This window comes from Nyctibius grandis, chromosome 9, assembly GCF_013368605.1.
Source record: "Nyctibius grandis isolate bNycGra1 chromosome 9, bNycGra1.pri, whole genome shotgun sequence".
Taxonomy (NCBI): Eukaryota; Metazoa; Chordata; class Aves; order Nyctibiiformes; family Nyctibiidae; genus Nyctibius; species Nyctibius grandis.
The window spans coordinates 41,507,783-41,535,279 of record NC_090666.1 but is presented as its reverse complement, the minus strand read 5'-3'; the positions used below and the strand labels follow the sequence as shown (position 1 = coordinate 41,535,279).

Genomic DNA, 27,497 nt, shown 5'->3' with positions numbered 1-27,497 from the left:
ACTGTTTTTACCAGTCCTCTATTATTTCACATGTTTATTCACCAAGAAAATATGTGTACAGCTATACTGGTGACAGAAGTAATACCCAAAACACCCCCCGCCCCGAGAATTGCTTATCCACAGCCCTGATATTTAAATTCTAGGATTTGATATATCTCATGTAGTAAGAAAAACTCAATGCATCTTTTTAGATTGCTAATAAAATATTTGGTTTTTTCTTCCAACCTTAAGGAGTAACTGTACAACTGTTTTGATAATTTAAATTTTTGTATAATGAGGTAAAAGTACTGAAGCTGATAAACCTCCATCACTATTCTTGTAAAATTATATTTTTCCTTTTATGCAGTTTGCAGCCCCATCAGAAACACAGCTCACACATTATATAAGAAAATACCAGAAAACAGGTTTATATTTCATTGTTATTTCTAGGAGCTCGTCAGAATTCTTGCCAAATGATTTGGCAATGTGGTCTGGCCTCTTTTTTGTAAAATTTTAGTATAATGTAAAATTATATTAACCCCAGTAGCCTCATTCACTACTTAGCAAATTGACTTTCAGCAGGGTTCCAGTGGCAAAAAATCAGAGTAACACAGAGGTGAATTGATATCATTTTTCAGTCATACGTAACAAAACTGTTCTCAACTATGGACGTGGAGGTCACTCAGTTACATGAGGTCAGGTTTTCTAACAGAAGCTGGCAATTCTGCAGAGGCTGCAAGTGTTTTCTAAAAGCACACACTGTGTACAGGAAGACAAAGTTACACCCTAATTATCAGCTTAATGAACGATCTCACTGAGAAATGCCCTCTAAAATTACCACGCGTCATACTACCTTCATCTCCTCTGCGTCCTGAAGCCGGGTCAGATGCTCCTTCTCCTTGTCCTTGAAACTGACTTCGTGCATTTTTTCTGTTCAAAGTTGGAGACAGTTTGAAAAACAGCCACCCAACCTGTGACCACACTGCCCAAACCCCCTTTTCCCTTACTAACAGCCCACATTGTTCTCAGCCCACCCAGCACCTTTCCAACCTACCCTTGTCTCCTCATCACCCTACTTATCGCAACCCTCCTTGCCCCCTTTCACTTTCTGCTGGGAAGTGGCAGCCTCCAGAACCAGGTCATTTCTTATGAGTGGGGTAGGAAGATCAGGAGATGGAATAAAAATTCTATTTTAAAAAATGCAGATGTTAAAAAAAATAATTAAATCTTGTCACCACCTGCTGCTCCCAGAGTGAGAGAAGATCCCTTGTGCAGAAATCCAGAATAATGTTAAGGCTACTAAGTCACATGGTAATTATATGTAAAACAGGAGCTTAGCAATGCTAGAACTGCTTTTGATATACATTTTCTACATTAAATCAGAAGGGGAAAAACCAGCAATTCTTAAAATGAAGTTAGCTGGATCCTACATAGGAGCTAGGGAAGACACACCTTTTACTGGACCCTAAGGGAAGCAGCTTCCTTTTGAATGGGGCAGGGACAAGGAAATTACACAGATATCCAAGAATTTTACAGAATAGAGATTAGCAAAATTGATTGGTGCTGTTTGGCTAAAGTGTTTTGTTTTTTTTTTTATTCCTTATATCATTAAAGCACGAGGTGAAGCGTATCAAAGTTTTTGAATCTTTTGAAAAATTAAGTTTCTCCTTATTTTGTGAATGGACTAGGCTGAAAGGGATTATTCTGGTTTTATCTGAAATGTAATGTGCAATGTGTTAAATATTCTTAATCACAATTTTATGTCTTCACCACAAAATACTAAGCAGACAATAAAATGTTGTAGGACTGATCTAGGTACGACACTTAGCCAATACTGAATTTTCTAAGATATAGTTGGTAACAGAAATGATGACCACAAGACCCAATGTTGTACCTTGAGCACGTAACTTGGCAAGTTCTTCATTGAGAGAGTCCTGTGACTCTTCCAGCTGCCTCCTCTTCTGCTCCATATTTTGCATGTAGTCTGTAAGGGACTTGATCTTCGCCTCATGCTGTAAAGGGAAGGGGAATAGCAATGAGATGAGTACCACAGCTTGTTACCTAGGGATTCAGGTACTGTCCTACATAAAGGAGGAAAAATAGAAGGCTCTCCACATCCAGAGCTTATGGCTAGGAGAAAATACAGCAAAAGATCTGAGAAGGAGCTAACGGACCAAAGCATTTTTAAAGGTCACACTTAGTAGCCCAAGACACATACTGAAGAGCACAGATGGTAATTCCAAAACATCGTGGGAAGCTCATGGCTTGGTGTTAAACAAACAGCAGCAGCTTCCTAAAATCAGCTGAACACCAGGCTTCTGAGGTGGCTTACTGGATGCTTCAACCTGTAGAAGCTCGGATGGACTCTCCTCAGCCATCCTGACAATTTCTTTCTTGCCAACATCCTTTTGAGCTAGAAGGGCTTATGTTTGAGTAGAAAACAGTGGAGAATGTATTGAAAATATCAAAAATAAAATTAAAATTTTCTATTTTGAGGGTGAAATTAAGATACTGTCTGGGAATTACTACATCCTATTAATAAGGCCACTGAAACATTTGTGGTTCACTGGTTTTGAAGTTCACCTCGGCAGAGAAGGGTTGAGACCTCTGGGTTGATGCTACTGTAAAGATGAGACGGCTTTGTCACTGGTAGTAACAGGCCACCAGCTTTGTACTGAGTTTGCAAGGCCTCAGGAGTGAGGCTTGCCAGGCTTGCTCTCTAAGCTCTTCCTGACCTACCTTCCAGCTTTTCTTTTCCTTTTTCAACTTGGTGGCTTTATAGATAAGGTGCATTTGCCCATTAACAAGATTCTGAGCATAACAACACCCAGCTGCTTCCCACAGACGGGCCTCAATATGCACCTAGTTGTAGAACCTCCAAAACGCCAAGGCAAGGTGATCACCCGCTTAAGAGCATCTCTGCTTGGTTTCTTCACCACGTGAACATACAGTACTTGGATAAGTCTCTCAAATCCTAAACCTCCCGCCTCCTGTCTGTAAATAAGCCCTGAGGACAACAGTTAGGTCATGCTTGTGACAAGCTCTGAGCAGGGAAGCTCTCTGTGATTCCTGTGTGACTACGGTGTAGGAGGATGAACACCAACCCCACAGAGGCAGCTGGGCTGCCTTCTGCTCACTCCATCACCGGGTCAGCGTAACCACCACCCTGGCTGAAGAGGCTGTCCCACCGCTCACTGCTGAGACCGTTGTTCCCAGCCCTGTGCTCCTGCTCCCTCCTGCCAGCAGCAGCACACATACAGCTGCTTTGCCAGCCAAGCCTTAATCGGCTTTACTACCGCAAGGTCCCAAGGAAAGGGGGCAGCACAGGCTGGCAGGATGACTGACATCAGTGGCCGTGCCAGCACAGGGTCTGCTTTAAGTCTGGACAAAAAGTATTAGTTTTTACTTAACATTTTTGGACAGCCAACACCCTCGGGACTCCAGCCTCCCTGTAGTACCAAGCAGCACGCTTTATCCAGCTACAGCTTGATTAAGTAGAACTTAATAAGGCATTCTGCTGCAGGGCAAGAGGCTATCCTTGCTCCAGGTTTTCTTAGACTAACTGGTGGCAAATGAAATACAGTAAACTCCAGTTGTCTCCTCCCCTTCACATGTCCACTTCAAAGCAGCTAGCCCCCCCTCCTGCAGCAGGCTGCAGCAAGCACCGCTGCTTGTAACTGCCACCCACTGTGAAGCCCTCCTACCGTCTGGATTTCTCTCTTACATGTTTTCCTGAAGGAAGGTTGTAGTGAAGTGGGAGTTGGCCTCTTCTCCCGGGCAACTAGCGATAGGACAAGAGGACACAGCCTCAAGCTTTGCCAGGGGAGGGTCAGGTTGGACATTAGGAAGCATTTCTTCTCAGCAAGGGTCATTAGCCATTGGAAGGGGCTGCCCAGGGAGGTGGTGGAGTCACCATCTCTGGAGGGGTTTAAGAAAAGCCTGGACATGGCACTTAGTGCCATGGTCTAGTTGACATGGTGGTGTCAGGGCAACAGTTGGACTCAATGATCCCAGAGGGCTCTTCCAACCTGGTTGATTCTGTGATTCTGTGATATATTGCTGCCTAGTTCTCTCGTTAGCACACTAACAGACCAGGTACGGGGGGCTCTCCGAACGTTTTGCTAGTGAACAATACAATCGCTGCTTCCTTTCTCAAGTTGCTTTTAAAATTGAGGTACAAGATACAAACTCGTGCTGAGGAAATCACTCCGCAGAGGATTTTCAGTATTATGCCATAGAACACATTTTGAGATCTATAGCAGGACATGATCTTGCCACAGAATGTGCTAAAAAAAACATTGAGGTGGAGGAATGGGAGAAGAGACACAAAACCAACAAAACAGAGAAGAGAAACACCACTCTGCTCCCTGAAGTCTCATTTCTCGCTCCTAGGACACACATTTCGCGAGGAAGGAGGCTGAGAAAGTCATCAAACCTTGCTGCAAAGGGACAAGGAAGGAACAAACGTACTTGTGAAATGAGGAGCTGGCAAGCTGCGAGCTCCCTCTCGCTGGCGTTCATCTTCCTGTTGGAGTCTATCTGGGCGCTCTCCAGCTGCTTGCTGCGGTTCACCAGAGACTTCACCTCAGACTTCATCTTGCTGATGTAAAGCCGTGCCATGGTGAACTCCTCCTCAATCACCCCGTTCACATCTGCTAACTAAACACACAGAAGATTGCAGTCGTGAAGGTGTGGCTCTCTCAGGTAAGGCAATGCAAAGCAGTCTTCCTGCTGTGAAATGCTTGTCTAGAGCTTGGAAGCCTCTTACACTCTTCACTGATAAGCCTCAAAACTGAGAAATTAAGGCTTGTGCTCACAGTGTGCTTCATCAATTTGGTGGTTCAACACCTAAAGTAATCAAGCCTGCCATCGTGGCAAGAGCATATTTTGGAGAAACCTTCTCATGCCACCAGCACAGGAAATTTTCCTTCTTTCAAGCAGCTGAAAGCTGAGGAGCATTTTCAAAATGCTCCTTAAAGAAGTCTCCTCTTGAAGGGTTGAGCTTCTTCAGCAAGGACCTGCCAGACAGACATGGGTCTGGAAATCTCACCTGGCAAGAGGAAAGTAACCACTCTCATCTCTAAATACTACTATCATTCTATTTATACATCATTTCCTTCCCTGGTTCAACACAGTGCCTTTTATTTGCATGTCTTTCTCTTCATGGTTTTTCTTCAACTACTTAATTCACGTAACCCACTGACGAGCTGTGAAGGTTCTCCTTGAGTGAGCATATGGCTCACAACTTCATCTGCTTTTTGCCTTTTTCCCAGCACCACCAAGGGGAAGGCAACACGCGCTGTATCTTCTCCCAACAGCCTAAAAAATGTGACTGCTTCCAAAACCCTCAGTCTGGTCTGAAATCAGACATATTTCAAGAAGATGCTAATTGCCAACAAAATTGAAATTATTCTTCTAAAAGCTTCTCAATCTGGCCTTATTTACACTGACAGCTGTCCTGTAAAACGCTGACATCTTAGTTACTATAAAAATTTGTATCAAGCAGATTCTGCCTCCATTTTCAAACGTTTCCTCCTACAGTTCCTATTACAACGGCCACCAGAGGCTGCTGTAACATCTACCAAAGTCTGGTCTTGTGGTCCCGGCATCTGCATAACCACATCAGACAACAGGCATCGTGTCCTCTGCAGTAAGAGCAGGCTGGAGCATCTGCTGATCTCAGGGGGCTTTAGCAGGATAGCAACAACTCTGAGAGTCAACTCAAAGCACTCCAGCCACACATGCTCACTTTTAGCTTCGAATGTTCATGAAAGTTCATTGCTCAAAAACTGAGAAGTCAACTAAAAGCAAGAAAATGGAGCGCATTGCAAGGCATTTACATACATCTTGAAAATTTATGTCTTATCTAGTTTTAGCAATTGCTCTTTTTCATGTGGTTTTAAATGGACGGATAAGATGGCATTAACATCACCAGGAAGATTCTTCAGGACATGAAAAGTTTCCATCAGAGATGTGCCATTTAGCAATAACCACACAAAACCTTCTCTGAGGCTTAGCATTTTGCTACTGAAGTGAGACAAAGCGAGCAGCTACCTCCTTTACCAAGTCTGTAAACCCAAGAGGCAGACAGAAGGCAAGTTTCAAAGCAAAGCTGGCCAAAATTTGCACTATCTCCAGGCATGTTCAGATACCACAGTTTCTGCTGCTTCAACCACCTTCACTCCCATTCTTACCTTCCTACCTCAGAGTAAATGATCCTCTCCAATTTTTCCTCTGTAAAGGTTATTAGTTAACACACAAAAGTTAAGCTGGGCCTACTGTCACGTAAATATTTCTGTGGTATCTAGCACAAATTTACCAATGCTGGAAATCAGTACTTTTGAAGCATCTTGTGTTCAGAAACACACATGGAAGTGTGAGCTCTTTGATGAAGCCAGGCACTGTGAAAAGGTAGGAGACAACAGAGTGCAGAAAACACCATTTCCATGCAGACCTTTTCATTCGGGTGCCCTGTGGTACAGACCTCTGGCTTTGAGAACTGGTCACCTTCAGCTACACAACAGTCTTAGGACAAACCTCAAACAAAAAGGTAGCCAACCAGAAGCCAAATCTCACCAATAAATATTCTTCAGATTCTGGGAATACTGGGTCATGCCAGCTAACGAAGGAGTAGGGCTACTTGTGTATTGTTTTGGGGGCAACTCAGATCCTCCATTAATAAATGCATCAACACACAGATGGGCTGCACTAGTCTGGCCCCAAACACTGAGCTGGGCATAAATGTGGTAATTGTGTGCACAGCCACTGACCATCTCTGACCCAGACAAAGGTCTCTTCAGTATTTCACACCGCGCTCTAGCCAGGATTTAAACGGCAGTGTGCTGGGAGAAGGACTGCTGTGTCACACCTATTCCACGTCAGGTATTTTTATATCGCAGGAGGTGTCAGGGGAGAAGCAATAGAGACAGCCAACTTACTGTTTTAACATCGTTAGTACCAATGATTCCTCCAATCTCGCCCAGGTCCTTAAGCAGCAAGTTCAAGATTTCTGTAGCTCTCTTCTTCTGATGGTTACTGAGCTCCTGCAACTGGCCCAGCTCCCTCTGAGTTGTCGTCAGGACACTCTGAAAAGGTTTAAAAGCAAAAGTTACCCTCCCCTCCGCAAAGGGGGCATCAGTTCTTCTCGGATATCTAGGTTACAAGGTCTCGTCTTGTATTTTCCTGAACACGCCTACGAGCTCAACACACTGATGTGTACAATTCCACCTTGCCATAATCCACTTTCACAACTCACTTGCTAACAAGGCTACTTTAGATCTATTAAACGTAGTAAATCCTGTAAGAATCTTATTTGCATAATACATGTCAAAGAAGGTTAATCACAAAGAAACAGGTACAGAAGGATATAAAACTCACATTTGTTTCAAATGGATTTCATAGTAATCTGGAAGTGGGTAACAGTCTGCCATGAAAACAGACTGTTAACAGCAGCTTCCTCAGTTTGTGTAAGGAATTAAGGAACAAAGATGTATTAAGCTAGTAAGCCAATCTTGATTTGTCTCAGATCAGATTTTTTCCTTAAGATCAGTACACATCAGCTGAAAAAGCTGAATTTTTCTGCTTCCTTCCTTGAGATCCCCTGACTCTGTACAAAATCCCTGCTCCACAGCGCAGAGTCCAGAGAAACACAAAATGCTGCTATTTGCATAAAGCAGATTTTCACATCTTTCTTGGCATAATACAGTTTACAAACAACCAAAACACAGACTGGCCAGTTCTCACATTCAGCTCAGTTGCCGCTATGGTGTGCAAAATACAGAGGCTGCAACAGAGCCACAATCTGCCATCAGCTTCCACAGAGCAGTTTCTGAATTATCTTGATTTTATTATTTAATTAAGATAGAAGAGAGAGGGTAGCGTTGGCAAATACGGATCTTTTCACAGCTTCTCTGCTACTCCAGTTTTTAAACTACCTAGTAACATACTCAGCAGCAGTATCTGAAAGATGCCTGCAATGGCATCGGCTAGCAGTCATCTGGGAACCTCTACGGAAACCTTTAGGGGAGGGTGAGGAGGGAATCAGGGCTATAAACCGCTCGCTCTTACACTCTTCTGTGCCAGCTCGTCAGCCAGCTGCTCGTTGGTTCTTGTTTTGTCCTCCACTTCTTGGGATTTCTGGTCATAATTGACAGCTAATTCTTCCAGGGCTTGAAGGACCTCTTTCACTTCATCTTTCGCTGCTTCGTTCTCAATCTGAAGACGGGTCAGCTCCTCTTGAATCTTCTCATAATCTCTCCTAGTGGAGGCCAAAAGCTGGAAACCAGATATCACAGAAGTGTTAAGTCATCCAAGAACTCTTTCAAAAGACAACATTGAAAAGGGCAAAAACAGACAAAGAAAGCAGCAAGCACGAGTATGCAAGTGTGTGTGCAAGAGAGAGAAAGCAGGAGAGGAGAAATCCTGCTGCTCTACCAGAAACAGCATCAGTTCCAGCATAAATATATTTGAAGGAAGCAAAAAAAGGCTCTGAACTTCAATGAAAAGAAAAATCTTAATCAAATCCTATTATGACACAAGACTGAGGCAGAGAAACTTATTTTAAACAGTATCTTGGCTCCAAATAAATTTTCTGCCCTCAATCTGACGCTGCAGCTAGGACCAAAAAGATAGCACGAAGTAAAATGTTCAAACACCAACTCTCAGCTTTGAACTGAGCCAAGTAAAACGGCTCTCTGAGGCAGTCTCAGAGATCTTGTGGCTTTAGAGGAATATTTTGATAAGCAAACCTATCATGATTCTTCTTGGTTATCATCTGAAGCATGATGCTGAAGACAGATTAGCTGCTCATATTTGCTGAGGCAAAATATTAACTGAAGAAGAAAATACAGACTTCACACATGAATATTTCCAATTTTTAACTTATTTGCATGCATCTAGGAGAGATGCTGAGGTTTCAGTGACAGTGCTGATCCTAAGAGGTCAGTTGCATGGTCCTCTCCCCTGCCCATCATTCTTAACTCCATTCACATGTTAAAGCCTCAAAAATTCAGCTGTTCTTAGCACAAAACCAGACTCAACAGCAGTCATATACTGCAGAACGATGTGAAAATAAATAAAAGGTGCCACCTAACATTTATTGCTAAAATTGTACTTTTGAGAATAACAACAAAATCAGGACTTAGCACTGCATAAAAACATAAAATATAGAACAATAACATATAACACTAGAGCATGAGATACAAGAAGGCATCCATGCTCATCCTAACAGCAAAGTCTGGACATTCATTCACAGAACTCACTTATTTCCAAGCCTTCCTATGCATGGATTAGTATAATATTACTGTACTGCAGCTTTCTTGGACAGCAGAACAAAATCTGGACTACTGAAGTGTGCTGGGTGGACTTCTGACCTGTCCCACCACTGCCCACGGGCTCCCAGGCCATGAGGAAGTTGAGTGTGAGACCCCTAGCCAAACAGAAACATCTCTTTAAAACAGACCACTTAAAAGGAGAAATGTCAGAGAAGATACTGCTTTTTTTTTTGGCTCAGAGTGCTAATGGAAAATAGGAAACCAACCAGGCAGCTTCAGACACTGGCATGTGCCCAAAGTGGCGAAGAGAGGATTCAGATGTAAGGGAAATTTATCTCGCTGGTAATGCTGCAGCCTCAGAAGTGCACTCACGTTACAGCAAAACCCACTGAATTGCCAAAGCCAGATGGCATGTAAATATTTAAACAACAAAATAGCTTAAAATAATCTTTCTACTAAACACAGATGGAACTATTATTTACATTTACTTAAGAAATTTTCTCTGTGAATATTACTGTGACTTCAAGCAAAGGGAAGTGTTGCATATCACCTAGAGCATAAACACAGCTCCCCAGAAGATTCTTGTTGATATAATGTGGAAAAAGACAGCAAGATTTTAAAAGGCTATTAATAACACATGATACCCATCAGTTGTAAACAAAGGGAAGGAGATGATGGCCACAGCGCTTCGCAGATCTGGTCACAGCATGCGAGACGCAAGGGTGGGAGATTCAGAATCCCCCCAAAAACCACACACCCTAAGAAGCAGCCAGTGGTGAAAAGGTACCAAAAGACACCAGTATCAGCACAGTGCCATCTGTGGCAGGCCTTGGATTTATAATTAACCTGCTAGCTTAATCAAGCAGAAAAAAGTAGTCTGGTTAATTAGGGGGAAGCAGAGTGAGGCAGCTGCTCTGCAGCTAATATATCACGGAGCTAATCACAGCTCTGAGAGAGAACAGGTACATCACTCCCGCAGCGCAGGTGAAGCTTACGTGTGCAAGACAAAACCTTGAAAAAGTAATTCAACCCTTTTAAAGAAGAAAAATATATGGCATTAGCTTTCAAAGGTAAGAAATGAACAAGCTTGTCAGAGGAACCAGCTAAACCTTCTGAACAAGTGGTGCAACAGCAGCTGCAGAGATTTTGGTAAGTCAGCAAAGCTAGACTAGAACATGTGCAAAAAAGGGGAGAAAGGGGTCTGTAAGGCAAGGATTAGAGGCCACTGAAAAGTTGATTCATCTGCCAGATGTCATATTGAGTATGGAACACAAAGAGGGTGGGGAATAAGCCAGCGTACAGCGTGCTCCCAAATAGCTAACACAAAGAAAGGAATGCACATCAACCAAAAAATAAGACACGAGAAAAACCGTCAGGGAAAAATAAGCTTTAGATGAGAACACTGATGTACAGAAGATGGGAGAAGTGAGACGGCCTAAATAACACAGATCATAAAAATATGTTGCTGAGAATGCACAAAATTCTGTTACATTTGCATACCCACAGACATGGGGAGTGTGTCATCCAGGGGACTCAAAAGAAAGTTGCAGCAAGTGAATGAAGAGCTTAATCATGGAGTAAAATACAGCTGGTAATTCCTTCAATGAGGCTAAGACCCCAAAAGTGGCAGGGAAGTCGTGAGTGATGAGTAACAGACCTTTTCATATGTTCTTCTCTCTCTTTTAAGGAGCTAAACCTTGGAAACCCTTTCTGAGGGCTCAGATAAGGATTGAGACATGGACAGAATTTTTCAATTACAAGAGAGGTTTCACACCCAAAAAAAGCAGCCAGCATAATGCTGCACTCCACGTGCAGTGGCTCGGGCAGCTGGGAGAGGACACTCCTAGAGAGCCACGGCAGTGTTCGTGCAAAGAGACCAACGTTTCAGAACACCAATGAGGGCTGAACCCCCACACCAGGGTTATATTCTTGGTCTGAATGGTCCTCCTCCAGTTTCCTGCAGCTGAAAACCACCATACAACCTTCTTCGCAGCAACACTGGGGGAACTTGGTGATTTGGTGTTATTGCCAGATTTTACATCTTCAAAACCTCTTGTAAACAAGTGACAGAGAAGGAAGGGACTTGACTGTAAGTTTAGTGATCATATTTCCCCGTCTTAAAAACCACATTAATTTTACAGACAGAAACAATGACATAAAATGTTAAAGTCAGCAATCCAAGATTTTAAAGCAAATCTGTGTCCGCACCAATAATCAATTTTTCAGTCTCACAGATTTCTCATGGTACCGTCTCTAATTGCCAAAATAATGAACATCAGTAATTTATTACCAGGAATGATTTTTACACTGTCAAACTAGGAAATCTTTTAACCACCTACAGTCCATAGTGTCTGGCTACCTGAAAGGATACAGACATATTGAAAAACACACTTGAAGTGAAAAATACTGGCCCTGCTCCTACCTTGGAACCTCCAGCACCACTTCCCAGCAGGACGGTATGCTGTTACAAGGAGTTATCAAGGCTTAATGCTCTTCTGAGGATATTATGAAATTTGAAGTTTAAACCTAGCTGTCACACAGGTTTCTCTTACCTGTTGGATTTTAGCCAGTTAATATGAATATCTAGCCAACAACTGTGACAGAATCACTAAACGAGGGGCTCATAAGCAACATGTAAGTGTTTTTTGATTTGTTTAGTTTTTTACCTCCTCTTGATCCAACATTTGTTGCTTTAGTTTCTCTGCCAGCTGGCTCTGCTGGTTGATTTCATCATCCTGCAATGAAATAAGGTTGGAGATTTTTAGTTTCTTTTCACAGTTCTCATTTGGTCACTTTTATTTCCCCTTTCTAGAAAAGAAGCAAGAGTAATGTCATAGCAAACCTCGTGCACGTTTGAGTGGTACGAGAGGAGAGAAAAATGTACATACACAGAGCTACATAGTAAAAGCAACACATACATGGAGCTGTCTCTAGTATATACCTAAGCAGAGGTGTCCGTGATGGTCAGTAAGACACCGATGTGGTCAGAGTTGCACCTTAGAACTTGTAGGAGACTTTGCCAACATGTCATGTTTTATAGGTGTACAAATACTCTCTCTCTCTTACTCTGTCCCCAAATTTCAGCTGAAGAGAGATCATTAGAGACAGATTTATTAACCATCTACAATTTACAGCTAGCCCTGAACTGCATTAATGGAAGGGGAAGCTCAAACCACAACACAGGAGTCAGACCCCCCAACTGCAGAATTTGTATTTTCCTACTCCATCACAGCCCCTGAAGAAAATACTGCCAGGTAATGCCCAGCCAGGCATCCTTTTACTGGCCTTTCCTCTTCCTTGTTAAGACAGCATCCAGCATGGGTAGGAACTGATATTAGATCTAAAAGAGAAATGATGATGGACTTTGCTGTACGAGCTATCAAGTAGAATATATCAAATCATTTGCCAATATAAAAATAGTCCCAGACATAAGATAAAAATGTTCTACACTGTAACAAGTTACAAATGGCGATATTTTGGTTTTGTTTTGGGCATCAAATACCTTCGTGTTTCCCATAGTACTGCAGTAGTGCACCAAATTATGCTTCCCATGTTTTCTAGGGTAAAATTCAAACCTGCTGCCAGCTCCCTGAAGAACAATTCAATAGGCTTTGCTATTTTTTATAAGGGAAAGTGACTGACTGACTGACTTTTTTTCTTTTTCTAATCAATACGTAAAAGCTAGAGACTCCTACTGGGAACGTATCCTCCATCACAGAAAAGCTGTAATTTCTTAAAGACCTTAACTGTTCTTTTGAATGCCATCAACACACTGCTGTGTGCAACCAGACTGTGCAGAGACCTCACGCACATCAGAGTTAAGGCTTAAACACAACAATCCTCTCCCTCCCTCTGTATTCAGAAGCAGACAACTTTAATATTATCGTACAAGGGAACAGTGGGCTTTTTTTCTGATATCTTCCTGCTAATTACAACTGAAACTTAAAATCAAGTTTTGATTTATGATTAAAGCTATCCTGAAAACTTTCGCTAGATACCCTTTTAAGCTGTTCTCATCCATAATGGTCAATGGTTTTAGTATGCCTTTTTTTACCCCCCACTTCTTATCCTCACACAAGCCAAAGCTATTAATGGCAAGTGCTCAGTAAATGTACTGCTGATAGCTTGAAGTGCCAATGATGTATTTCAAGCTGTGCAAATAAATAAATAAAAAAGCCACCTGCACTCCAGGCAGTGTTCACAGCTAGAACAACATGAACAAAAGAGACCCAAGGGATGGTTATAGATTTTCCTTAAAATTCTAATATACACTAAATACATTAAAATATTAAGATACAGTCTCCTTTTTTTCTTCCTCCTGTAACTCCAAGATGATGTTACAGTTTGCTGAAGGAGCACAGTATTTACAAAAATCAATGAAGAAAAGGAGTGCTGAAAAGCCTGTATCGAGCCCTTAAAGTACAGGTAAACTTGGCTCCAATTTCCTGGAGAATGCCCCCAAACACTGTCTGTGGAGGGAACAGAAGCAGGTATCTGACAAGACCTGTTTTTACACAGTGCTAGTGTTTTGAACTTTGGGACATTTTCCACTTCATGGTGCTCAAGAAATACAGACACCCACCCATTTTGGCTTAATTTTCCATTTACACCCAGAGAACGGAGTCAAACCAAATGTCCACACCTTATCATCCAGCTGTCTGTAGAGACTGGCAATCTCCTCATCGTATTTCTGTTTCTCCTCTGTCGAGATGGTGGCAACAACCGGTGTGATGTTGTCAATAATCGGGGTGTTATCACAAGGCTCCAGGTTCTTCTGGTCCTTTGCGCTGATCTGTTCATCTTCAGGCACAGCTTCTCCTGCAAGCACATAATCCACGGTCATTACAATCCAAGAGAGAGGGTTGCCCCAAACCATGGACATCCTAGGATGGTCCTTCACAGCTGCCAAGAGGGACTCAGCGAAGGAAAGAAGGGTCATATCCAGCTATGCAGGCAACTGCCATGCACACAGATGACAGGCCAGGCTAGGTGTGGAAGGATGGCCACGCGTCCTCCTCGGTCAGAAACACGAAGACACCAAAGGCAGCAGCAGTTTGAATGGCTGCCGTTAAAAGCACTGAACTCCTGGCTCCCCCTTCACTCAAGCCCTCTATAGATGGGATTAAGCTCCATGGATTAATAGAAGTGTAAATAAGGAGGAAAAAAATCCAACTGTCAACCTAAAGCCTACTGGCAATTAAATATCTCTTCCTCTCCAGGTTGCCAACTGCCTCATCAGCTCTCCCTTCCCCATAATGAACTGGTAGAGCATCAGGACAACAAGCAAGACCGCTGCATTTAAAACGACATTCACCTTCTGCCTTGTCACATCTAAAATCAAAGAGCACAGACCAATTTTGCCCTGCTTCTAATAGCTTGATAATATTTTACACTGTTAATGAGAAAAACATAAATTGATTTTTCATTGTGGCACTTCACTGGAGCAGACGAGGAAAGGTGGGCTCGGTCAGGCCGTGGGACCTTGCACACCCAGCAACGCTCCTCAGGCTGTGGAGGATCCATCAGGAGCCTCCCAAAATGAATCTTCAGATTTTCATTTCGTTGTGGTGTTTCACTTAACTCGGAAGCTTTGTACGGCAGGTCACCACAGGGGAAAGGAGGAAGGGAGCCTAAGTTTGATAGAGGTGCTTGGATGAGAACAACCTCCTACCTGTAAAACACAGACCAGATCGTGCATGTGGAGACAAGGCTGCTGAAATCCTGCTTCCCTGAGAACTGGGCACACTCATTTTCTGCTACAATTGTATTTTGTGTATTATTTTTGAAATTTATAGAACAAGCTACACAGAGTGAATATTTATGCATCTACCTTGCATTTTATATTCAAGATGCAATTTCTGCGACACTTCCATTTGTAAAGAGCCTCCTTTGACAAAACATCCTTCCAAATGATGCTGTTTCAGAAGGTCAGACAAGAAATCAATAGTATTTTGAATGCATTGAATGTATTGCTGGGTAACACCGATGAGAAAAGCAGGACAGATGGAGGGGAAGAGGAGGTGTGTATATCATTAGGTAACGATCCCCTCTGAAAGGCACATAAACAGCACGGGGAGCTGAAGGGAGGAAGCCATTTTTTGCACCCATAAAGGTTGGGTGTTACCTTTTAGGCAGTGATTTCACCCAGGATGTTCAAAACCAGACCTGACTGTGCAAAACAAATTGTGACTCAGAATTAAATCACAGATTTGTTCTCACTTCGGGTACTTCACGCTTGCAAGAGTTATGTACTATTGAACTGCGAGACACATCAACACGTAGGACCTGAATGACCAAATAAAACTGACTCCAAAGCAGCAGTGTTTTACTGTTGGGGGTTGGTTGGTATTTCAGGGATACAAGGAGGATGCAGGGTTGGTTTCTTTGGGTTGGGGGTTGTTTGTTGGTTTGGAGTTTGGGGTTTGATTTTTTTTTTAATACGTGGAATAAAAAATTAAAAGTAAGGATGGTTTGCTAAAATTATTTGTCAACATTCCAGATAAAATAAAAATTCTTTAATTTGTATACACGCATAAAAATGTTCTTCCTCCTCTACCATCCTACACTTGATCTTACAACCTACCCTGAACAGCAATTCCCTGTGTTTCTAAACAGAAAATTGGCTGTTTTCAACATAAATTTATCTTAGAAGCCACAGGAGGAGACAAGTGGTGATCCTTCTAATAGATGACACTCCTAATCATTGTTCTAAAGGACTAATTATTCTAATGTTAAACTCAATTATAAAAAAAACCCCAAGATCTAGTTATCTTAAAGCATAACGGAACTGATTCTCATGCCTGAGGGCAGAGTTCTTTTAAAAAAACCCCAACCATAATGACATTTTACCTTTTCTTTATTAATATTACTAACATTATTGAAAATTATTGATGCCTTCCTGTATTCTCTACATCTGATTTCACGCTGGTTTTGCCATTTAAAATGGTACCTTCTGCAAATGGCTGCTGGTTTCCCTGGTTTTCGCTTCTTCACCTTTCAGTTATGAAGCGTGAGCTACAACTCGGGATGGTGGGCTTAGAATTAGTGTGACTCTTGTGATTTAAGGCAAGATTTGAACATACATAACTTAAAAATACCAAGACACGTACCCATTTCCATCTTCTGGTACGTACCGTTTCTCCACCTGTTCAGTTCCAGCTCGAGATGCTGGATAACATTCTTTAGACTCTTGTTTTTGTCTTTCTCCTTCTCGTACTTTTTCTTCCACTCCTCCGCGGTCAGCTCCAGATTCACAGAGACCGTGTTCTTAATCGTCTTAGCTCTGCACAACAAAACCAGGTGTCACTTGCTCTGCAGCTTATACCTCAACACAACAGTAAGGATTCAGAAATTTTTCCATAACACAAAGGGAAACTACTAAATATTTGTAATTTATTTTCTGAAGTGCAATGAATGCCACAACTCTGTTTTCTCTCCAACCCCCAGTACCATTAGTACCTGGAAGCTTCAACAGAAATTTTTCTCTATCAAAATCCAGCAGACAGTGACCTGGAGCAGACATGGATCTGCCTCTTCATATTCCTCCAAAAAGAGAAGCTCTGGAAACTGTTCTTGGATCAAGGACAAACCCAAGTCCTGTCATTACTGCTCTGCTAGGTAAGCTGTCACCCCGCAGCTTCTCCTGGCCTGGGACCCACCGTAGAGCACCCCACACCAGCGTCTGACCACAGCCTTGCCCCATCTCTCAACAACCATCCCTTAAACTCCACCAACAAAACTCAGCTGTATTTCGAGCGTGAAGGATGTCAACACCGTGAAGCACAGATATGGAAAGTTATCCTTCCTGAAAGCCAACCAGTGCTTTCAGATACAGCTTTATTTGGGGGTGGAAGGCAGTGAAGGAGGAGAACCGCTGGTCCCCGCCAGGTAACTGGGTTACTGCTGGGCTGAGGAGGGCTCTCAGTGGGAAGGGAGCCTGGACTCATGCCTGGGCCACTGTGGACAGGCTCACGAGTTACTGCCTCTCCAGGCAAAAATCACAACGTTTAAACCCTTCTAACAACAAGCATCACCGCTGTACTATTGTGAAAGTGCTTAGCTCCAACCGAACCTCACCAATTGCACCAGAAAGTGCCAAGCAAGCAGAAAATAATGCACAGCACCGACCCTAGCAAATCCACGTTTAAAAAGAAAACCCAAACAAATCAGTATGAATTAAGAAAGCTTCAGATCTTTGCCCTTCACTGCTCAGAGTCCCTCCAAATGACTCCAGTGTTACTGAATAAGAGAGAGGCCAAGTAAAGGAGTGACAGATAAACCTCCCACCAGTTTGTAAAGCGTGGGCTGAAACATCAATACAAGAAACTGTGCCTAGGAATGGGCTACAGATACACGGGCTAACTCCTTTGGGGAGAGCACATGATGTCCAATATCTGCTTCGCTGCTCCACTGACTGATTCTAAAGCATCCTTTAAATGTGGCCAGTCACTAAAAATGTGGAAACTTTGTTTTATCAGCAAGAAAACACTCCCATACCTGTGCCTCATACGCCACTCTGCACTCCAGTGATCTGCACTGTGGCAAGCAGGAGTTTTATCACCTTGGAAACATTTTTAAATAACCCCATACTTCTAAAATACGCAGACGCCTAATGGTTAACCTTTACATGTTGTCGCTGCCAAAAGCATGGCTCAAGTTTCCACTCATTTAACTGCACTAGGGGAAAAAAATGCCGCACCATAGAGCTTATCGACTGCGTTACCCTAATGATGGATGAAGTACTTACTAGCAACTAAAATTAAAAACAATATAAAAACACAAGAAAAGACAGAGCAGAAGGAGAAGAAACCAGCTCACTACTAAGAGAGGAGCACATGCACTTGTTGGTTAGACTCAGGGGGCCTGTGAAGATGAATTTTACTCCTAATACTTATTTTAATGGTGATACAATTCTTCCTTGCTCGGAAAGATGGAGGAACCAGTAATCGCCCATGACTCTCATACCTTCCCTTTAATGTTACTCAGGCCCTAACACTGTCACATCAGAAAAACGAAACGCCACCACCCAAGAGCCTGTAAAAGAATCCATTTCCCACAGACAGCAATATTCCTGTCCAAAATGCTGACAAAGAACACCCTGTATACACAGCATGTGCACTGCTCTGCAGATATATCACCAGCCCTCCTACTTGTATTCCCTTCCTTATTCCAGCCCAGTTCTATAGCTGTCAAGCAAACAAATAAAAACCCTCCAGTAAATCCCACCCAAGCTCTCCCACAAAGCATTTAGCTATTTTCCCAGTTCTTTCAGCTGACATCCTAGTCCTCAGCAAGGAACATCTTAAAAATGCTCCTCTTCCCAGAAGAGTGTTCGTCATGTCACATCACTCCAAGCTCTGCCAGACACGATGCGCAGAGTTGGTTTGAAAATTATTGTGCTGCAAATAGAAAGGCAAGTTTTACCAGTTATTGAAAAGAAAAATAAAACCAAGAGAAACGTACACTGAAATAATGTGGAAACTGGACTTCCTCTACTCACACTTCCTTAAGTACCCAAGCACACAACTTCCTAGAGATCCTGGAGCACTGTTACACATTACAGAGCAAAAGCAAACCCCTTTTAATCTAGATTTTTAAAAAACCCACAATTTTTAAAAAAGCTACACTACCTTTTAATGCCCTTAATGTGGACTATTACATTTTACTGCTTACACTTCTTTTGACTTCAAAGTGTACCTGCAGAGCGTTCAGCAGGCTGAAACCTAAGGCATTACCTACTCAGCTATTCAAAATGAAATGCCCCTGCAGCTGCGTTACTGCCCTGGAGCCTTATCCTGAATGAATTAGCAGGACCTTTGGGACTGCTCTTCAGGTCTACAGAGATTCACCCTCGTCTGAATTATCCTGCAGTCAGAAAATGGTACGCGGGAAGGGTTAAACTGTGAACCACCAAACCACTGAAACTTTTACCATCAACAAAAACCGTGCAACTCATTATACTTCAGAATTGTTAAGACTCTTTATTTAGTTATTGCATCTTAATATTGCATTTACTTAACATTTCTGTGACATTATAATATATGGGATTTCAGTAGAAGCTTACATCTTCAATAACTTAAACTTATATTCATGGAATCATAGAATGGGTTGGGTTGGACCTTAAAGATTCATCATACAATGGTGAATTATAACTGCATAGCAACCCTTAACCCTCTGTACGTTAACGACCACCTCCTCCTTTTCTAGTCCTTTTCCATAAAAACTTACTGCAGCGACCTGTGAAGTTCCCTTTGGGGAGTTTTTCCTGCATGCTGTTATTTAAGTGAGTATTTTATACGAAGGACATGCTATAGGAAGCAGAGATCAGAGGAACTGGTGCTTTTTGCAGCTACCTGGCTTGCAGCACGTGGGTCCCTCCCCACCTTCCACAAATCCCAGCAGCAGACGACAAGTTAATACTGGTCCTGGCAAGGCCAGATGGGGAGCGTGTTGCAGCACTGCCCGCCAGCCCTAACCTGCAGCTGTCCCTTAGGAGGGACTGCACCCAACGGCAGCTCTTCGTCCTTCACTGCCCATCCCACACTCCTATATGAATACACTAAAGGGATCATCTTCCCTCACTGAAATCTAAGGAAAGCTCACATTAAAGGATAAAAGTGGGGCAAGGAATCAATAGAAGATTGTCACATTAATCTTTTATACATTATTTTACTTTCCAATATAAAATGCTCCTTAGGGTGGGCCTTGATACAAAAACTATGCATGCTGGAAAACAACCCACTTTCAGACAAAGACAAATTTATTGTATTGTACAAACTGCTAAATAAATTATATTTCAGCCAATCACAACTTGCTAGTATTTTTTCTTTCTGCTGTTACACAAATAAACATACACGAAACAAAGTGAGCAATTTTCCAAAGCATCAGACTTCTCCTCAACTGCAACAAAAGCTGTAATCATGTAATGAGCCTGACCTATTTTTGCAAACTTTCCAAATGTATTTCATATGACTATTGCCAACGAACACATATGGAGAAGACGTTTTCTCTCGGAACACTTCCACACTTATTTTATCCTTGCTTGTTTCTGAGGACTTGTTCCTAAATTTTTAAGATCCTTCAGTCATGTAAAAATGTCTGTGAGCTATCCTGGTAATCTATGAATATGACAAAGCTGTCAATATTCATCACAGGATGGTTTGGGTTGGAAGGGACCTTAAAGACCATCCAGTTCCAATCCCCTGCCATGGGCAGGGACACCTTCCACCAGACCAGGCTGCTCCCAGCCCCATCCAACCTGGCCTTGAACACTGCCAGGGAGGGGGCAGCCACAGCTTCTCTGGGCAACCTGGGCCAGGGTCTCACCACCCTCACAGCAAAGAATTTCTTCCTAATATCTCATCTCAATCTCCCCTCTTTCAGTTTAAAACCGTTCCCCCTTGTCCCACCACTCCATGCCCTTGTAAAAAGCCCCTCTCCTGTTTTCCTGTAGCCCCTTCAGGTACCAGAAGGTGCTAGAAGGTCTCCCCGGAGCCTTCTCTTCTCCAGGCTGAACAAGCCCAATGTTCTCAGCCTGTCTTCATAGGAGAAATATTACACTGTGTCCACATTCTTCATTTTTCTAACAGTTAAAAAATGTTTTTTGCAACCCTAGCAATGATTCCTGAGAAGCCATTCAAGGAGAAGACACATTCTTAAAAGCATCAAGAGCAGTATGAGATAAAGCAAAACTGAACATTCTCCACTGAGTTAGCCAACAGAAAACTGCCCAATACCATTATCTTCCCCATAAAATTTCAAAGAACTACGATAACACTTTGTACTTTCTGCAGGAAAAATTATCAGAGCTTCTAAGTAGTGCAGCTGCTGGCCAACATTAACATTTATTTTTCTGGTACCACAGGGAACGAAGAGACAGTTTTCCCAAGTTCTCCAGTGCTATTTTTGAACAGCTCCAGAAACCATAAGCTCCATATTTTAAAATGCCTACTCATCTCGCTCCCCTCGGCACAGCTGGCTCGGAACACGTGGAAGAGCCTGAGTAAGTGTCATCCAGCCTCATGCCGAGCAGGACTCACCGCTGGCCGAACATCAGGGTCGACTTTGTTTCTGCTTCGTTGAAGACAGAAGGAGAACAGCATATCACGATGGTGGTTCTGCAGTTCCCACCCAGGGAATCCTGAAGTATTCGGGTCATTTTGCTGTCTCGGTAGGGAACATGGGTTTTCTAATCAAAATATAAATCAGAGACAAGAACAATTTTTTTAAATAATGGTATCGTAATGAGAGAGAACATGAGTCAACAGTGACAGGTTTAATGGATTCGAAGCGTACAGTCCTGAAGAGTAATTGTTTTGATTGTGCTAAGATTGGATAATCACTCAAGTGAAATCACTGAGAATTAGTTTCTTATCTTTAGTAGGATCGCAAGAGTGTCACTGGTTTGTGGTTGGAAAGCTAATATTTTCTTCTTTCTGAATTGAAATGCTAGCTGATTTTTTTACGTGCGTGGCAAAGAAACAGACAGATAAAAAGCCATTCTTCAACAACACAAAACAGGATTACTTACAGTTCCTTCTGCCAAGGCGGATATCACATTGCCTAAAGCAGACAAAGACTTATTGATATTTTTAGCTTCATCAAGAACAGCGCCCTCCGCTCCGGTTTTGCTGACCTACCAAAGAGAGCAGGCAGCAGTCAGGCTCAGCTATCAGCAAGCGGCCGTACAAACACAGCTACGATGCAGGTAGTGCAACAGTTAAAGATGCTCTTGGAAGGAAAACAAAGCAAGCTTACCCTCAGCACGAAGGAGGAGAATTTTATATGTGCTTTTTTGTTAGTGGAAGCCTGTAATACTTCCACCTTTCTTGCAGTGTAAGAGCAAGTTGACCCTTACTTTGTTCAGAGAAAAGCTGGTAAGTCCGTGCCCTCCTGAGGACCCTTGGGGACCACTTCCAAGACCAGGCTGCCCATACAGATAGGGAACACCACAGGTATATTCTCAGGGCACACTCAGTGGCACAGCATATGCCACAAACGAGTATCTTGGCTTTGTGTTTTGCTTGCATGGACCAAGAATATCAGGACAGAAAAAGCGTGTTCTCACTCATCCTGAATGCAAGGTTTGCTGGTCCACAAATTGGATCCCAAGGTGGCCCAGGCGAGAAGCTTGGTGGCCTGGGACCAGCACTCCTTTAGACAGCAACACAGCTGTATAGTGTTTTCTGTCTCTCTTTTTTGGGGGGGTGGGCAAGGGCACAGAAATGTAGGATAAAGCCATATATTTTTCTCTACATTAAAACTACAGCATCTGTACTTTCCTCTAAAAATGACATATGACATAAAAGGAAACACAATTGTATCTTTTAAGAAGACATGCACAGTAGTTACCAAGGATCCAGCTTCAATAAAGAATTCCATAGCATTGCAAAATGCCGAGGTTTATAATTTATTTATTTCCTTTACAGCTAAACAATTTTGAACACTCTAGAACATGTTAGAAAGAGAACTGGGAAAACAATGACATTTTCCCACCGCAGCACTGTTCTAGACCATTACTCTTTTGGTAAACAGATACAAGTTCTTTTCTGGTCAGTATTTCTTCTATATTGGAAAGCAAAATAGTCCCCACAATGAAGAGAGTCATACAGGGAGCTTCAAATAGACTTCAGCTGTATAACTGCATTAACTGCTGTTATTTCATTGAACTAATATGTGAAATAATTACAGAAAACCTAGAAATAGGACATGTATGAATATAAGCAAATTAATATAGCTAATTTGACAAATTACATTAAAAATTACATTGCTTTCTTCAAATACCCATGAACAAATGTGAAGCTCTATAAAAGTACATTGGTTCAATCCACTTCATTATAAATGAAGATAAGAGTTCTGCAAAACCTCGCTTAGTTTTGCACTCACACCCATTCACATGGTCAGTTTAGTGATCCCACCAGCATAATTCAGCAGTTTAGGAAGAAGGAAAGATCACCTTCTCGCTTCCAGCCAAGTCCACCAGGTAAAGCTTTCCACTGAGCTTCTTCTCAGTTTCCACGTTCTCTTGTTTAATATTAATGAGGAAGATACTGTGGCTCCTAGAGCTGTGTTCATTCATATCTGCAGAAGAATCACATTGGAAAGGGTTTGTCTAAACGGCTTTAAAACCTGACAAGAAATTATATTTCATCAGAACTCCTCTACGGCTAACAAATTCCAAAGCACGAGGCCATTCACTGCAGACCCCAGACCACCGTACTGACAGCAGCGTCTACGCCAAGAGCTGCAACAAAAGCTCATGGACTACAGAAGGAGCTCCTGCTTTCTCCCAACATGACCAAATTAACCAGATTAATGGTAAATAACAGCCTCGGGAAAAAAGCTTATTTTTTTTTCTTTCTTTTTTCAAAGTTTTTTTTCCCTGTGAAGCAATAAAATTGACCAGAAATAGTTAAAAAAATTAAAAAAAAAATCATAGCATAAGTGTAATAAAATAACATTTCACAGATACAGTAAGAAATAAAGGTTTTCTCCGTTTGTGCTTCTTCATGAGTATTGAGATCACACACAAAACCACTCTGTGATATAACAGACACTATTTAGATGTAGAACTACAACAAGGAGGTATGGTCAGCATCCTGGAGAGAGGAAGAATTTTGAGCTGAGCAAGAGAATTTAAAGAGAATTACAAAAAATAATAATTGCAATAAAAGGCAGCTGGGCAGGTCTCAGTGCAATTGTGTGAGGAGATCTCCCAACGTTCTAGCAAAAGTTTTCATTAAAAACATAATATTTAAATTCAAATTTCAGAGTGATTTTTATTGCTTATGTAGTTAAAAATCCCCCTTCACCCAGGTAAAACAGGCAGCTACACTTTCAGCTTCCACTTATTCTAAGTTTGATTATAACCATGTTATGCTTGAAGTTTCATAAAGAAAGAAAATATTAACAATCAGTAAACCACCTTCTCATCTGTTTTCTCTATTACCATAAACCCCACCTTTCCCCATTCCCAGCAATGTTTATATTTCTCCAAACTCCTTTTTTCTCCTCCATCTCCAAACTCATTTTTTTTCAGTAACACTTCCAAATTTGCTTCTCACCATTTCAGACTAGGTAAATTGATTCTCTGTCAACTTTTGTCAGAACTTTTCTGTGTGAAAAGAAAAAGTTCACAGCAAAAGGTGTACATGGATATTTTTTGTTAAAGAGGATAGCAGAAACAACGGGAGAAAACTCAGAAAAAACAGGATACATTTCTATTAGTGTGATGAGAAAGGCATGGGGAAGCTAAAGCAACACAGTATTTACCAAAGCAAGAAGGTAGAGACATGGAGGAGAAAGAAGTTACCCAATGCATCATAAAAAAATAAAATAATTTAAAAAAAAAAAAAAACAAACACCCAGAAAACCCACCCCCACCACCAAGATTTGAGTTACAAGCTGAGGTTCTGCCAAGCTCACTGCTTGGATCAAAGACATCTTACAGAGTAAATTGGGAACAGGCCCTTTTTACCACCATCATGCCAGTAGGCCGCACGCAACACAACATCAACAAATTTGGCACAGGCTGAAGCGATTATTATGGGGTTTAATTCAGGAAGATTTGTTTGCTTTGCCACCATTGGAAGTCAGTCCAAGTCACTGCTTCACTGGGATAACTCGCAAGAGAGAAACAGGCAGAGTCTGGTAATTGCTCTGCTGCCTTTGCCTGACATTTGACCAGTGCAGTCAGCTCTATTAATTTTAAAGGTTTATAATTTGTGCATCGTTACATCGTTCACAGAAGTAACTCAAAGTACTTTGTGAACGTGATGGATCAATACATCACTAGGAAGCCACAACCACTCACGCTTTATAGCTAGAGACGCCTCCCCAGAATACTTACTTGTAACAGCTACGTGACGGTTAGCTTTCCCTTCATCAATGACATCCAAAACTTCTTCAGGACTAGATACAAATCTTTCTGTACAACCCTAGAAATAAGCAAGGTGAATACAGAAAAGCTTAGGAAGTGCCCTAATACTCCAAATGCCGTCAGGAAGAATATTTAGCGCTGATGAACAAAATAATTAGAAGAGCCATCAACATCCAACACGATCATTAGCAAGGCAATGGACCAAAACATGTCTTTGTATGACTTTCATGAGGAGTCCACGGGATAACTTGAGAGACAATTTTCTTTCACAAGATTAAAGACTCTGTCAAATCCAAACATGCAGCAGAAGAGAGTTTCTATACTTAGCACACATGGAATGATATGGCGTATGTTCCTGTTACTAATTTGGGTTAGATTACATATCCAAATCAGTTTTTCTCTTTCAAACTACAAGACAAGATGCATAGTCCTTGTTCTCTGCTTAATGCAGTATTACTGAAGGAATTATTTTATCAAATTTTCTTTTTCCCTCCCCAGGATGTCAATAAACAAAACAATATTATATGTTATTATTAAGACTCATATATGTTCATAAGAAGCATGCTACATTTAAGTGAGGGCCCAGGAAGTCATAAATTCCTAACCCAACAAATCTGTTCTAAAGTATTGCGAGATTACAGTATCTATGCAACAAAATAGTAAAGAACAGAATTCTTCAAGATGTTCTCTTTCATATCCAACATGAAATGGGAATATGAATACTTAAAATTTAACACCATACTAACAAAATGTAAATGTTTAAAGTCAGGAAAATAAATCAAACATGATTCCAGCCCATTAATATTTGAGGAAACTGTTTAAATGCAGGTACCAATATAACTTGAACATTCAAGACTCTGAACACGAGTTGAATCATCTCAGCAAATGCACCAGGATGCAAATGAAATGTGTAAATAAATGCATATCTGAGAAAGAAGGAAAAAATGAGCATCAAGTTTTCCTTGTACCTTAACATACGGGACTCTGTTTTTATCTTCATGTACAGCGAGGTTTGTCTTTGACACTAGAAAAAAAGATGGAGATCATTAGGAATATTCCACGCTAATAATGTGCCAACTATAGGCACGACAGACACATACCATGAATATTTACATTTGTAAATGAGAACTGCAGTCACTTCTCATGCCTTATTAACTACCTCCATTTCTGTGACATAAATCTTGTTTCTTGTTCTGTAAATCTTGTACCTGTTTCTTCAAAGTTAACTTTATGGCACAAGAGCTTTTGTTTATTGCTTGGATTAATAAAATAAACACAGACCAAGCTGGATTTTGCCAGAGCTGCGAGAACTCCTCACCAGAATTCATAAAAGCTCAAATACTGGCTCAAAGCTGGGTTTGTGTTACCATTAGGATACATTTCTCTGTCTTCAGACGGATTGAACACACACAACTGACACTTTCATTAACATACAGCATGCATATACAGACACACAAATTCTAAGAGAGACACATAACTCCCAACAAACCCTACCTAACAGAAGCAAAGAAAAGAGTAAGTTGGATCGAATGTATTCTATATTTAGCAAAAAAACCCTCAACAGAACACTACATACATTTTTAAATTAGTTTTTCTTTAACAATATACATTGCTAGTGAGGCTCAGACATGCCTTGAAGTCTGTAAAATTCTCTGTGCTCACTGATTCATAATCAAGCTATGTAGCACTGCAGAGGGAGATGCACAAGAGTCAGAGACCAGATGACTTAAACTGCAAAATTCTCTTTCACAAACCCAGTCATACAGCTTAAATTTAAACACTCTCAAAGAACATAACTGTTTCCCCTCAGGCCTTGATTCGAAGCACTGTACCAAGCCAAACACCACGTAGTCACACAAGAAATGCAGAACTTACCATCAAGTAGGTCCCTTATTTTGTCCAAATATATCTCAAAGTAGGAAACCTAATTGAGCAATCATAAACATTACAGATTTAAACTTCAGCGATTTAAAAATCTTTGTACCTGTATTTCTGTATCTGTCAAAATAAAAAGCATCAAGGTAAAAATAAAAGCCACCTCCCACACAGTTTGAACTATCTCTTTCATGTGATCACGCTTGTACTTTGAATGATTTACAAGTCATTGATCTTTCTCCATTTATCAATGATTCATCAGGAAAATATACAAAAAAACCTTCAGACAAATCTTATCTTCATCTTTTTTTTTTTTTTACATAAGCAAAATTGACAAAAATATTGAACAGCATCAAATCGATTCAGCTGGTATCACATCAGTACAGCTGCATTACAAGGAGGGTAAATTCTGACAGCTGTAAGAGGCACATTGGTATTCCCCAGCACAAAAGCAGACAGCACCTTCAGGGGTGTAACATACATGTCACATAAGC

General features: G+C 41.5%; 1 protein-coding gene across 1 annotated transcript in view; it reads right to left on the bottom strand.

Moving 5' to 3' along the window:
• The window catches only part of KIF5C (kinesin family member 5C), an 83,145-nt gene that overhangs the window by 13,999 nt on the left and 41,649 nt on the right, over positions 1 to 27,497 (bottom strand). Inside the window, exons 5-18 of the mRNA XM_068407696.1 lie at positions 27,004 to 27,052; positions 26,097 to 26,152; positions 25,099 to 25,186; positions 23,206 to 23,330; positions 21,781 to 21,885; positions 21,290 to 21,438; positions 16,385 to 16,533; positions 13,894 to 14,069; positions 11,918 to 11,986; positions 8,047 to 8,253; positions 6,918 to 7,064; positions 4,450 to 4,638; positions 1,874 to 1,991; positions 833 to 909 (exon numbers count right to left, since the gene is read on the bottom strand). Of these exons, the coding sequence (XP_068263797.1) occupies positions 833 to 909; positions 1,874 to 1,991; positions 4,450 to 4,638; positions 6,918 to 7,064; positions 8,047 to 8,253; positions 11,918 to 11,986; positions 13,894 to 14,069; positions 16,385 to 16,533; positions 21,290 to 21,438; positions 21,781 to 21,885; positions 23,206 to 23,330; positions 25,099 to 25,186; positions 26,097 to 26,152; positions 27,004 to 27,052 (1,704 nt within the window). The remainder of the gene's footprint in view (positions 1 to 832; positions 910 to 1,873; positions 1,992 to 4,449; positions 4,639 to 6,917; positions 7,065 to 8,046; positions 8,254 to 11,917; positions 11,987 to 13,893; positions 14,070 to 16,384; positions 16,534 to 21,289; positions 21,439 to 21,780; positions 21,886 to 23,205; positions 23,331 to 25,098; positions 25,187 to 26,096; positions 26,153 to 27,003; positions 27,053 to 27,497) is intronic.